This window comes from Talaromyces marneffei, chromosome 1 (genome assembly GCF_009556855.1).
Source record: "Talaromyces marneffei chromosome 1, complete sequence".
Taxonomy (NCBI): domain Eukaryota; kingdom Fungi; phylum Ascomycota; class Eurotiomycetes; order Eurotiales; family Trichocomaceae; genus Talaromyces; species Talaromyces marneffei.
In genome coordinates, this window is record NC_072348.1 from 648,148 (window position 1) to 662,551 (window position 14,404).

At 49.0% G+C, this 14,404-nt stretch overlaps 3 protein-coding genes across 3 annotated transcripts; 2 read left to right on the forward strand and 1 right to left on the reverse strand.

Annotated features, from left to right (window-relative positions):
* Nucleotides 1-1,687: 1,687 nt before the first annotated feature.
* Nucleotides 1,688-3,322, forward strand: EYB26_000243 (uncharacterized protein; the record flags this gene model as incomplete). The annotated part of the gene is made up of 2 exons (XM_054259560.1): nucleotides 1,688-2,857; nucleotides 2,910-2,921. The coding sequence occupies 2 exons, from the start codon at nucleotides 1,688-1,690 to the stop codon at nucleotides 2,919-2,921; spliced, it is 1,182 nt and encodes a 393-aa protein (XP_054115535.1).
* A 525-nt stretch (nucleotides 3,323-3,847) lies between these two features.
* EYB26_000244 (uncharacterized protein) lies at nucleotides 3,848-9,308 on the reverse strand (the record flags this gene model as incomplete). Its single annotated transcript, XM_054259561.1, has 2 exons — nucleotides 3,848-4,452; nucleotides 4,505-9,308. 2 exons carry the CDS (start codon nucleotides 9,306-9,308, stop codon nucleotides 3,848-3,850), a joined length of 5,409 nt encoding a protein of 1,802 aa, XP_054115536.1.
* Nucleotides 9,309-10,508: 1,200 nt separating this feature from the next.
* On the forward strand, nucleotides 10,509-14,338 carry EYB26_000245 (uncharacterized protein; the record flags this gene model as incomplete). Its single annotated transcript, XM_054259562.1, has 2 exons — nucleotides 10,509-12,303; nucleotides 12,354-14,338. 2 exons carry the CDS (start codon nucleotides 10,509-10,511, stop codon nucleotides 14,336-14,338), a joined length of 3,780 nt encoding a protein of 1,259 aa, XP_054115537.1.
* Nucleotides 14,339-14,404: the final 66 nt, after the last annotated feature.

Here is a 14,404-nt window from a genome sequence, read left to right on the forward strand (position 1 = left end):
GAAAACCGTTCTAGCACCAAAAGCGAGATGCACGGGAACAAACCGGGCAGCCGTTTTGATCAAATGATTGACTACTTCTCAGAGCTTCGAAGGAATCGAATCGGCCATAAATTGCCGACTACCCGTGGGGAGAAGGTGGGCTGTTTAACAACAGCCCGATACGAGGTGTGTTGTACCCCAGGATAAACAGGGAAGAGAAACGGGATTAATACGGATGAAGGAATACCCGCCTCGTATTCATCTCGACCGTGGAATCTCATGACCATCTGAGATTCTCCAGAATACGTAAGAACATATCGGAACCATGCCGGGGCCAAACAAGGCACGGCACTCGGCTCTAGAAAAATTCTCGGATTGGAAACACTAAATCGGCATGCCGGGCCGACGTCGGCAACTCTTGTACGTATTTCACAACCACCACCCCTCAAAAATCATTCCGACGATTTAACGCCCACTGGGGAAGCGTTAAGACGACCCGCAAGCTGAGCTGAAGGCCATTGGGGTGGTGGGGGAAGTTTGTAGTCCACTTACTGGGTACATTCTTTGGTGAAAAAGTGCATTCTCCGCATCGGCGTGGAATCGGCGCCTGGACTATGTGCCTGTGGTCCAGTTTCGCTGTACTGTGCGGAGACTAGCAGAGTCGAAGGCGAAGTCGTGGAGAGATGTTGGGACTGGCTCGAAGCAAGTGGAGTTGGAGGTAACAACAGTAAGACTAGTACGCACGGGGTAGACGGCAGTTAAATTCTGGGGAGAGGGATAGACAGGCTGAAAAGCTTGGTAATAACTCTATGTTGCTTGCAGGACAGCAATTGAGAGTGACCTTGCGAAAGTAGCCAAACACTAAGAAAGGGCGCATGTGGCGCTCGCGATGACCTGCTCGAAAAACATTTAGGTTCTTCCAAAGGCCTCTCCGGAGGCTAGAAGTCCGTACCCCACAGGGAAAAGTGTAATTCCGCTGCATTTACGCTAACCAATGGAAATGCATACCGGATTGAGTTTACCGCTAAAATTTGGCTTGACGAGTCTATGGAGAAGACATGACATTTATCCCTCATTCCACTTCACACCATGTCTACTGGGGAATATGTAGAATATGCAGAATATGCAGAATATACAGCCCATGCCATTCAACAACAATACTATGAGCGTATCTGAGAGTAGATGTGTCAGTGCTCTCTCAAGTTCTGAGACAGTCCCATAAACATAGAAATCATAGAATTTTAAGGTGGACGCGAGCTCCATGTTGCCAGCCAATCAAACAGCATTCCACAGCTCCATCCGACCGATCTGTGGAGAACTACAGAGCGTGGTTGGCCAATCGATCTCCGTCTGTGACTGGCAGACCCACTATTCGACGAACGGCAAGCAATGATCGTCGTCGGTTCTTGCATGATGCACCCGCTCCTTCCCTCGTTCAGAAACAGGAGGACAGGACATCAGGTGGCAAAGGGAAGAAGCTTAGGGAAGGAGCTTAGGGAAGGAGCTTAGGAAGAGGAGAATCGCGGAGCCCCGTGGGTGCACAGTTTCCTCATTGGCCCACGCCAGAAAACCTCCGCACTCTCCTCATGAGCTGTTTTCCCTCCAGATTTTCTATAAAAGGCCCGTCCTGGCCGCTGCCCATCTGTTCTTCTTGTCGTACAGAATTCCTACTCTTCATTCCTCTTATTTCCATTGGTTTATAGCGACAATGGAGCACTCCCAACACGTCGAGGCCGGCGACAAAGTCCCCGACATCGATTTCGACGATGTCAAGGGCAACTCCAATGCCGCCCAAGAGGCCGCCATGGACGCCGAAATTGCTCGTCTAGAGATGGCGGCTCAAGGCCTGAAGCGACCAAAATTCGAATTGTCGTTTTCCAACCCTGCAACATTCACCTATGTCCTCGTTGGATTTGCGTCTCTTGGTGGTTTGCTATCTGGTCTTGACCAGTCGCTTATCAGCGGTGCCAATATTGATTTGCCCATCGACCTGAATTTGTCTTCTAACCAGGCCAGTTTGGTTAACTCCGGTATGCCTCTGGGTGCCGTTGCGGGTGCGCTCATCCTGTCGCCATCCAACGAATACCTCGGTCGCAAGAACTCCATTATCCTGTCATGTATCTTATACACTATCGGTGCCGCTTTCGAGGCCGGCGCTATCAATTTCGGTATGATGTTTGCCGGTCGTTTCATTCTTGGTGCTGGTGTCGGTCTCGAAGGTGGTACTGTCCCCATCTACGTCGCCGAAAGTATCTCGTCCTCACTTCGAGGAAATCTGGTTTCTTTGTACCAGCTCAATATCGCTTTGGGCGAGATTCTGGGTTATGCCGTTGCTGCCATGTTCATTGGCGTCAAGGGCAACTGGCGATACATCCTCGGTTCATCCCTGGTCTTTTCGACAATCATGTTAATCGGCATGTTTTTCCTGCCTGAAAGTCCGCGTTATCTCATGTTCAAAGGCCGCGAACAAGAGGCATACACAGTCTGGAAGAAGATCCGTGGTTTTGACACATACGAATCTAAAGCCGAGTTTCTTGGTATGCGCGAAACATGCCATATCGAAAACGAAGAGCACAGCAACACTAAGAAATATCCCTGGATGGACTTCTTCACAAACCCCCGTGCTCGTCGTGCACTTGTCTATGCCAACATCATGGTCTTCCTGGGCCAGTTCACCGGTGTCAATGCAGTCATGTACTACATGAGCGTGTTGATGGAAGGAATCGGCTTCACACCCAAGAATGCAGTCTTCATGTCCCTCGTTGGCGGCGGTGCATTGATGCTTGGCACAATCCCCGCTGTGCTTTACATGGAACGATTCGGTCGTCGCTACTGGGCTAATCTCATGCTCCCCGGCTTCTTTATTGGTCTCATCTTCGTCGGTGTCGGATACCAGATCAATCTAGAGACACACCGACAACTCGCCGAAGGTCTCTACCTAACCGGTATCATCCTATATATGGGCTTTTTTGGGTCTTACGCCTGCCTCACATGGGTCATCCCCTCCGAAGTCTACCCAACCTACCTCCGCCACTACGGAATGACCACATCCGACGCCAACCTGTTTCTCTGCAGTTTCATCGTCACCTACAATTTCACTCGGATGATTAACTCGATGACTCGTATTGGTCTCACACTGGGATTCTACGGTGGCATTGCGGTGCTAGGATGGGTGTATCAGATTCTGTTTATGCCAGAGACAAAAAATAAGAGTCTAGAGGAGATCGATGAGCTGTTCAGCAAGCCGACGTCGGTGATTGTGAAGCAGAATGTGAAGAATTCGGTGCAGGTTATGAGGGATCTGGCGGCGTTTAGGCTTAGGAAGGTTTTCATGCCGGAGTAAACACTCCCTCTTACGACAATATTGAGATATTTTTGAAGAATATGTATCTAGATATATAGATCCCTGATGAAAATCTAATAAAGACAAGCCGTAAACGCATGTCTGATTGAATGAATAATGTCATGTTTCATTGAGTTTCAAGTAAAAAAAAACCTTCCCCCCAATCCACTCGAAACAACAGCCTCGATATAGACACAATACATGGATGACAGCAATGATATCTAAGTCATGCTCATGCAAGACAATCAAACAAACAAAAACGCCAACCAAATGTTCAATGTTTCGAAACTCGTCACAAATAAATTCGATGAGTCGTTTCAATCAATCAGATAATTAGTAATATAGGAGGGGTGTATCAGCATCTCGCATAAAAATAAACAGAAAAGACAAAGGAAAAAAACAAGATATATAGAAATAAAACATTTTTTAAGAATTGAAGATTACACGCACACAAACACACGACTGGTCTCTTCTGTGAGCAGAAACAGAAACAGCAAAGGTCGTGAATTCGTTTTATAAACCGTCTCATTTCGCCATAACGTCAACATATCCTCTACCCTTCTTCTTACTCTTGACAGTACCGCCTTTACGTGGCGCCGGTGCTCCGAGAAGATCGTCAATTGAATTGGCGTTGCTCAGAGACGTTGTCGATGGCCTCGGTGGAGGTGGTTGCATTGAAGGACCCAGACTTGGACCTCCTGGGGTACTAGCGGCAGTAGCGGATACAGAACGAGGTGAGAGTCCGTTTGGCGTAGGTCCTGATCCAAGTGCTGGGCTTGTGCCTAATGGCGATGCGCCCGGACCTGTTGATGGACGACTATCTGGAGTAGTACCTAGTTGTGATATGGATGGTGGTCGTTGGAGCACAGGTGGTCCAGAGGATGCGCTACCGACACTGACCGAGCGACTTTGTGGGCCCGGGCCCTTGGGAGGTGGCGGTGTGGCTCGGGCTGAGGCTGTTGCGCTATTGGGGTCTTTCTTGTTGACCCATTTCTTGAGTTCGGGGTCGTAGTAGAAGGAGTTTTCTTCACCCAGTTTGGCGCGAATAGGTCCGCCGGATGATTCGCCTTCTTTCTTGCCGCCCCACCAGCCGCCGAACCAGCCTTTCTTAGCAGCTGGAGGTCGCTGTGCTGTTGACTCATTAGTATAGTTGAATTTCAAAAACTAGGGGACAAATCTTACCATCTGCTTCGGCGGCTTTTCGAACTGCGTCGTCCGCCTCTCGGTCACGGCGAGCCTTTTCAGCCTTTTGGACTGCTGCTGCTCGAGCGGCCAGATCATCCTCGTCCTCATCATCCATGAAGGATTTCTTCTTAGGCTTCTCGGGTTCATCCTCTTCGTCTTCCTGTCCAGGCCCATCAGTAGACATTCCCAAATCCGGCTGGTATGAGGGCGGTTCATAGGAAGACATAGCCGGTGGCTCGTAACCACCATAATGCGGGATTTCAGCCAGTGATGATGTCTCTTTCACCTCATCAAGGGGCTGACCGAATCGCTCCGGTGAAGCCTGCAATCCACTGGTCAAAGCTGAGTGCTGGGGGGCCGCTGGGTAAGCTTGTTGTGCCTGCGTAGCTAGATCCTCTTCAACAGGGGCAAGTGGCACGTAAGAAGTTTGTGGCGGAGTTGAGTGGTATGCGTACGAAGTTGGTGAGCTATATGTATTGGATCCAAAATTGTATGGACCAGATTCCACCGGTGTGGCGGGCTCTTGCGAGCCTCGTCTTGCGTTATATGTGACACCAATCGAAGGCGACCGTTGAGATTCCATCGAATTACGCGCGCGGTATTGTTCAGGAGATGAGCTTGGAGCGATTTGGTTGGCAGGTGCATATCGAGAGAATGCGTTGGATGCCGGTTGAGCCATCGGATATGATCCATACACCTCAGATGCTGATGGAGGTCGGCTGATAGTAGCAGCTTCAGTCACCTTTGCAAAAGGCCCAACATCGGCATCCATGTTCGAACCATTAGAAGCCGCATCACTCTCATCTCCAGCCACAAAGCTACTGAATCTAGCCCACATGGAACCGGATACCTTCTCCATGCTGGGCTTGGACATCCATGAGGAGGTGTTATCACCAGGAGCTTGTTTGAGTCGTGTTGCTAGCTCGTCAATCTCGGCAAACAGACGCTGATGGTAGTAAGGCGAAGGCTTAGTAGATGCTTTAAGCACGCTGCCGATCGCCTCGCAATATTGCATAGCCTCACTCTTGAAGCCCTTATCCGCTAGTATATAGGCATGCTGCAGCTTGTATGCCTGCAAATATGGCAACACAGCTGCCGTATTTCCTGCCAAAACACATGTTGCGAATTCGTAAACTTCAGTCAAGGCAATGGCATCTTCGTCACGGAAGAACGTGGTAGGAAACCTTAGGTGGTCCACACCCAATAGGACGATAGAAGCCTGAGGGTCATCGGCTGCACCAAAGATCGAGCGTTGCGAGAACGCTTTAGCAAACAGATAGCAAACATGTGCTGCTTCTGTCCGACCATACGACCCTAACAACTGGCCCATGGCACAAAGTGCCTGATGGTCGTCGGGACTGCGGTTATTGATAATCAAACCTAGAGTCTCACGCCATCTTTCCAAACCATCCACGGCATTCTTGTTGATTCCCTGGCCTTCTTTGCTGACCATTTGCAGTCCGAGTCTGGCAGACGGAGGAACGAGTTCATCAATGCTCTCTTCGGTGTTTCCGGAAATAATCGCGTATAAAGCAGCCAGCGATTCAATGTTGTCTCCAGCTGACCGGACCTCTCTTCTAACAAACTCTTGAATAACCTGCTTCCAAAGCGTCCTGTCCAGAGTTGAGGACATAATCATCGCATGGCCCCATAAACGGTTATCCACTGCTAGCCAAACGGCCTTGTCACGGTTTCCACTAAGGAGATAGGTCTTTATTTGACCCAAAACCTTAGACGAAACGGGTTCCGGTGATACAGAGCCATCGGTAGGTTGATAGAACCCTGACGCAGCCCCAGAGCTATATCCAAGATTTTGTTCCGTCGATTCCAGCTCAGGTGATATGACATTTCTGATTGACTTCTCAATCTCGCTAGTTCCTTCCAAAACGCCGTCGTTCTCAACCAATATTCGCAACAACTTCCATAAGAGAATTTTCTCATCGTGCCTTTTGAAAACATCGGGTTCCTGATCCAGTGAGGATGGAACACCCTCGTTTTCTAGAGCAGCGATGCGACTTGACAACCACGCCACAACGTCTTTCTTCTTTGACTTTGTCTTGAGAGGACCAGGATACCGTACAATATCTCCATCGGAAGGAATAATCTGCTTGAACTGCCGTACTTTAGGCTCACCAGGCGCAGGTTGAATCATGGGATTCATCTGGCCAGCAGTATACCGCGGAATATGTTGGGGGAAGCATGAAGATACAAGACCACCAAATGCAAACTTGAACACTGGGGCACCTCTCCAACGTTGCAAGGGATCCAATTCCCTCCCGTCGGTGGGCGGTATAAAGTTTAGCTCTGGGGCATCTCGAACACTCGAGGTGACTGGTGGGATAGCATAAGCATTGGCGGCTTTGGTTGGTGAACTAGGCGCATGCACAGAAGCGGGTCGTTGGACAGGATCTATTGACGTTCTGACCAATTGTGGTCCAAACGACTGTCTACCTGGCGATTGTGTCTGTGACCTGCGTGGGAGTGGGAATCCAAGGTCGTTTGCCGGGGACGGTAGAACGTTGGGTTGAGCGAGGCTTGCGTTTGGTAGATAGTGTGATTCGGTAGAGGAACGTCGAGACGCCTCGCTGGCAGAAACGGGAGCATATGGATTTGCAGGGGGACTGAACGGTGGTGCTGCTGCGGGAATTTCTGAAGGCGACTGTTGAACTACGTCACCAGCTAGCTCATTGGCAGGCACAGAGAACGATCCTCGAGTGTGATTTGAAGCAATGGGATGAGACAGAGAAGACGGTCCTGATGAAGTAGATGGTCGTTGTTGCGGTTGCTGTGCTTCATATGCCGTCTTCTCGTGATGAGCGAGCGGGCTTGACGTGCGTGGCAGGAACGCAAGGTTATTAGGCTGGGACACATAACGATTTCGCCCATTCACTGGCGGTTGAGAAGATGGCGGTGCTGGTGAGTAACGAGAGGACAATGGTGACTTGCTCGTAGTACTAGGTGGCTTTGGTGAATACCGAGGACCAACGCCCGGTCCAGCCGACGCCGTTGGCACGGCCAGGTTAGCATACGGACCAACGCGCTCGGGAGATTGAAGCTGATTCTGGTATGCAACTTCCGGGGCTATTTGCGAGGGTGGTAGAGACGAAGGAGGTGCTGACGGTGGTAACATTGCCTCGGTTGGGACTGGGACCGGGATATTGGATACTGCTGGCGCATGAGGATTATAGACACTACTGCGGCTTGCAGGGCGTTGCCTCAGCGCTGGAGCAGGTAGCTCTTCAAAGAAGTTCTGAGCAACAGGAACCGCGCCGCTCGCAGATGGCGGGATGCCGGTTTCAGAGGATATAGAGCTGGTAGCAGGAGTTGAGACTGATGTTGGAATGCTACTACTTCGAGGAGGGGGAGGGGGCATCCCGGTCGATGAAGGGGGTGGTGCAGTTTTACGAGTAACGGCTGCTGCTCGTCGTGGCCGCGGTGCTAATGATTCAGGAAGGTCGTAAGGCGATTTATATCCATCTTTCGCTTGGTCCACAAAGCTGTGTGCTTTTGGTGAGGTTTCGCTCACAGGTTGGGCCTGTGGTATTCCGAATGGCGGCGCCGTCAGAGCAGATCCAGCGGGAGGAATGGTAGGCAGGCCTTGAAACAACTCTGACGACGAAGGCTGATGCGGAGCATACGGATTGGTATAATTTGAAGGGGTAGGTAGTTGAGCTGACCGAGTGTCGCCTGCTGAATCTCCGGTGAAAAACGTGGGCTCTTCTTGAGTCCCATTTAAGGCATTATCCTCTAATAGAAGATCGTCGTCGTCCAATTCTGCCTGCCATCTCGCCGCGAGATCTTCCTCTTCTTTCGGCTCTTTTGTATCAGGAATGTCTTCAACATCGTCTAATTCGGCTTGCCATCTCGCTGCGAGATCGTCGTCTTCTTTCGTTTCAAAAGCGGCTGGAGAATCTCCCACTGGCGAATCTGGAATACCGTTGTCGAGCGACCCAAGAACATCGTAGGTGCTTTTGCGAAGAACCGTCGGTTTCTCTGAGGTTGTACCATCTTTCGTAGCTGTAGATGCAAAGAAATCGTCGGCATCGTCGTCTCCAAACACATCGTCAAGTTGAGGCTCACCCTTGTTCACGCCCTCCGGTTGAATATCCACCTCATTCTCAACGAGAGGGACACCCTCTTCATACCGCGACTCAGCTTCTGGTGGTACATAGATTGGTTTGGTTTGTGTTTTCAACTGATCGAAAAATTCCTCTTCATCATCTGTGGCTTCTGCCTCCCAGAAGTTATTACCACTATTATTTTGGGCCGCGTCCGGCTGTGAAGCGAAAAATGTGTCTTCTGCTTGGCTGGTGTGCGAATCCTCCTGAATCTGCGGCACGGTAGGCTGTTGTTCTGTAGAAATTTCCTCGTCAACGGGATCCTCTGGGTTTTCTACCGGAGGAAAAGAATTCGTCCGAGCGGCTACATCTCCTCTTTCGAAAGGGTTCTGAGCCTGAATATCCCACGTAGCATCCGTTTCTTCGCCCCAGTTGATATCCAACGACTTGCCTTCTTCGGGTAGTGTTTCCTTCGATGTAGCGGGAGGTTCGACATGTTCATCAGTCGAAACGGTAGCAACATTGGGCTCACTTGTCGATTGTGAAGAGACTTCCGGCACGATATTCTCTTCTGCTATATCATCAGCTGTTATTTCGTCTGTTCGCGATGGCGGTTCCGTTGCAGGCTCTGATATCGACTCGGTTGCCGATGCGTCCGGCGCGTCCTCCGGCCTCATGGCTGGATTCCAGGATGCGCCAGTCAAATGCGGTGGTGTTATTAGGTTCTCGGGGAGGTGCGACATTGTTTCTGTCATATTTGCAAAATAAAAAAACACGAATTAAACTGTTCCCGGTCAGCACATCTTGCATACAATTTGCGGATTTTCCTCAGGGGGCCAGGTGGCCGATTACTGGGGGGCGGACTTCGGACGGACGTACACGTATAGTACAAAAATATCAGCACAAGATTTAAAGACCGGATACCAAAGAAAAAGAAAATGCTGGCAAACGAATCCGGTCTAGAGGTGCTCAAACAAGGCCACATGTAGCATCTTGGAGACGAGAATCGAATATGCAAAGGGGAAGAAGGACAAAGAAAGAGTCGCGACCAGGTTAACCGTTAACGTGATGTTAGCAGATAAGTTAGTTTAGCTGTCAGCACGGGACTGACGCTATCTTTTGCTCCATGTGGGACCATGCATGCCTGAGCTTTGGGGCATTAACTCCTGAGTAGGAAGAGTTAAATGATAAATGAATATTCAGCATTGTATCTACGTAGGCATGTACTACGTTGTACTGGGAAAATATTCATGTTATGTCTCTCTTCCTACTGTATCCTGTCCGTAACGGCATCGAGGCGTCTTATCTTCTACGGGTAGTCACTACTCCGAATAGATTGAATACCTAGCTAGGGATTGAATTGAATCCCGGACGTGATGGGAGCGGAGGTGCCGTTAGGCGATCTTGTAAAAAACGTCATTCTACATACTAGAGTTCTTTACCCTGAAGCTTGAGACTTTCAAATCGAGAGTACAAAACTTGCAAACCAAGTACACATGTGGATTGTAGAATAAGGGGCTGCTATCAAAAGATGAAGTGGAAAATGGAAAGTGGAAACGTGGACTTTAGTGGCGCGATTTAATAGGTACTACCAAATCATGTGATTCGTCCGCCGTAGGCACCTTCCATTTCGATGATGTAGCATGATGCATCGATGAATCACGGACAATCAGCATTTCGAATTTTAGGATTTCCCTTTGCAGGCAGAGGGCTATCAACAACTTAATAGTGTGAATTTTATGGCTGGATTGCTTTCTCTTTCATGACCTTTAGCGCTGCATCCCTGCCATTATATACCTCGAACGCGCAGCGAGCTGCATCAGACTATTCATCGTTTGCAGACCGTCTTGATATGACTTACTGTCGTGTTCACAGGAGCTCGCTGTGGCTGCTCCTCAATTAAACCGTTGCCTGCGGAGTTCGAATGAAATCACGTCGACATAATGTCGCTCTCTGCAGAATACCTTCACGGCATCGACCATTCCGACCCTCCTACCGACGATGACCTAGACCTCGAAGAGCTCGATTCAGAAACTACAAGGTATCGCCAAGGGTCGAGGACAAGTCGAGACTATAATAGACAAGGCGATGGCTACGGGGCTCGAATAGCTTTAAGAAACCTGCGCACTCGCAAGAGGAACCGGCTGTGGAGTCGAGAACATCAAGGGGCGGAGCATGACCTTGACAGTTTATTTGATGACCGGGATGATATCGCTTTCAATTCGCACGAGGATGACGCCCCTCTTTTGAGTGGACAGAGAAGAAGTAACACATCCTTTGATGACCGTCGTTCGGCCAAGTCTCGACTTCCCAGTTTCCGCTCCAACGCACCGTCGCGGACTTCGGATGCACCATCAAGCTCTGCGGCTGCACGAGAGGTTCTGGTCGGCCAGACACAACACCTAAAGTTCCCAGCGAATGCGGTCTCAAACGCCAAATATACCCCGTGGAGCTTTCTTCCACGTACCCTTTATAATGAATTTTCGTTCTTCTTCAACCTGTACTTCTTGCTCGTGGCGCTCTCACAAGTCGTACCCGTCCTTCGAATTGGCTATATGTCATCCTATATTGCTCCTCTGGCTTTCGTTGTCTCTATATCCTTGGGTAAAGAAGCCTGGGATGATATTGACCGAAGAAGAAGGGATGCCGAAGCAAATGCCGAAGAGTTTACTGTTTTGTCTTTTGGGCCACCTGCTGCAGGGAATTCGAGGAATATGCCAGACTCAAGGCTTAGTGAAAATATTTACGAAATTACGAAGAAGTCGCGAGATTTGAAAGTCGGGGAAGTGCTGAAGATCAAGAAAGACCAACGACTGCCCGCAGATGTTGTCATTTTGAAAAGTACGGTAACGGAATCGACTGTGCAGCCAGAAGTTGTTGACGCACTTCAGGCACTTGATGTCGACCTCCTTGAGGCAAGCTCGGGAGCTCCCTCAGCAAACGATCGTGCGGATGGAGAGGTAGGAAATACGGAGGAAGCAGTTCAAGCCAGTGGCGCCAGTGATACCTTTATACGCACCGATCAGCTTGATGGAGAGACCGATTGGAAACTTCGACTTCCTGCAACCCTTTCTCAAACACTTGACTTGCGTGATTTGCAACGCTTAAAAGTTCACGCCAGCGCCCCCGACAAGCGTATCAACGAGTTCATAGGCAAAATCGAATTGCTCCCCCCTCTGTACAGTTCATATGATCCTCCCGTCAGCAAGCCCACGACTCCAGAAAACGGCGACTCAAACGAAAATGCCGAAGTTGAAAGTGACACCAAGTCTGCACCGTTGAGCATAGACAATACTGCCTGGGCCAACACTGTGCTTGCATCAAATACCATCACATTTGCAGTCATCATATATACTGGATCCCAGACTAGGTCCGCAATGTCAATATCACCATCGAGGTCCAAAATCGGCCTACTTGAATACGAGATCAACAACCTTACAAAAATATTGTGCGTGCTGACATTTTTGTTATCGATAGTCCTGGTAGCACTTGAAGGTTTCCAACCAACGAATGACAAGAAGTGGTACGTTGCCATAATGATTTACTTGATTCTGTATTCAACAATCATCCCTATGAGTTTGCGGGTGAATCTCGATATGGCAAAAACTATATACGGCAGATTCATAGAACGTGACCTCGATATCCCTGGGACTGTTGTCAGGACGAGCACAATACCCGAGGACCTAGGTCGCATTGAGTATTTGCTTTCCGATAAGACGGGTACGCTGACGCAGAATGGTAAGTTATTTGTTCCTTCAATATTTTATACTAGTTGCTTACAAAAACAGAGATGGAATTGAAGAAAATTCATGTTGGCACCGTTTCGTATGCCAACGAAGCTATGGACGAAGTTGCATCATATATCAAACAAGGTTTCGCTATATCTGATAGCAGTCGTCAGTCTCTAATTACACCATCAACAGTTTTCGGTGCCCAAGTTGGTACCGGGGCTGCCACCCGAACGAGGAGAGAAATTGGTACTCGAGTAAGGGACTTGTTACTAGCTCTGGCTCTATGCCACAATGTCACCCCAACCACAGACCAGGAAGACGGACGCAGAGTTATCAATTATCAGGCTTCATCTCCTGATGAGATTGCTATTGTCAAGTACACTGAGGAGGTCGGACTTCGTGTAGCTTACCGTGACCGCAAAACCATCTTGCTCGAGTCAACAAGTACAAACAAACTCGTCGTCCGGGTCCAGATTTTAGAAGTTTTTCCTTTTACATCGGAAAGCAAACGTATGGGCATCATTGTCCAATTCGACCACGGCACAACGGGCACAGCATCTTCAGACTCTGAGCCTGAGATCTGGTTTTACCAAAAAGGAGCAGACACAGTTATGTCATCTATCGTTGCAGCGAATGACTGGCTAGATGAAGAAACTGCTAATATGGCAAGAGAAGGATTGCGTACATTGGTTGTTGGTCGGCGAAAACTTTCTCTGGAACAGTATCGTGGCTTCACCGCTGCATACAAGGAGGCCTCTATGGCGTTACAGGACCGCGACGCTGGAATGGCAAAAGTTGTTGGTGGATTCCTTGAGCGTGATCTTGAGCTTTTAGGAGTTACCGGTGTAGAAGACCGTCTTCAGCGAGACGTGAAGCCATCTCTTGAATTACTTCGAAACGCCGGAGTCAGGGTGTGGATGTTGACTGGAGATAAAGTCGAAACAGCAAGATGTGTAGCAATTTCCGCCAAACTTGTTGCTCGAGGTCAATACATTCACACCGTTTCCAAACTAAAAGAAAAAGCAGCAGCTCTCGAGACGCTGGATTTTCTCCGACATAAGACCGATGCTTGTCTTTTGATTGATGGAGAATCTCTATCTCTAATGCTCGGCCAGTTTCGGTCTGCATTCATCACCGTAGCAGTCACTCTTCCTGCTGTGGTTGCTTGTCGATGTTCTCCAACCCAGAAAGCAGAAGTTGCAGAGTTGATTCGACAACATACTAAGAAAAGAGTCTGCTGTATTGGCGATGGGGGTAACGATGTATCCATGATTCAGGCTGCCGACGTTGGCATTGGTATTGTTGGGAAAGAGGGTCGACAAGCCTCTTTGGCCGCAGATTTCAGCATTACGCAATTCCACCACATCACCAAACTGCTAGTCTGGCACGGTCGCAACTCTTACAAGAGATCGGCCAAACTAGGCCAATTCATCATGCACCGTGGTCTGATCATCAGTGCGTGTCAGACCATGTACAGTATCGCCAGTCATTTTGATCCTAAAGGCTTGTTCATCAACTGGCTAATGGTCGGCTACGCAACTGTATACACAAATGCACCGGTGTTTTCTCTTGTCCTCGATAAAGATGTCGACGAAGAGCTGGCCAACCTATACCCCGAACTATACAAAGAATTAAAGAGCGGCCGCAGCTTAAGCTACCAATCATTCTTTGGATGGGTCTTTATCTCTGTCTACCAGGGTTCCGTTATCCAAGGCCTGTCCCAACTCCTCTTGAATACGACTACTGGCAAACGTCTCATCAGCGTTTCATTCACAACTCTGATTCTGAACGAGCTACTTATGGTCGCCATCGCCGTTACAACCTGGCATCCCATTATGATATTCTGCATCGTCGGGACGGCGTTAGTCTATGCAGCCAGTATTCCATTTTTAGGAGACTATTTTGATTTGGAGTTTATTATTACAGTAGACTGGCTTTGGCGTGTTGTTGCCGTATGCGCTGTTTCTGTGATACCTGTATGGGTGGGCAAGGTCATCAAACGATCTTGGAAGCCTCCAAGCTATCGCAAGGTGCAAGGATAAGGATGCATGTTTCTGTTTTGTATATTTCTTGTATAGTAGGGCTTATCTACCAATTGATTATCTGAG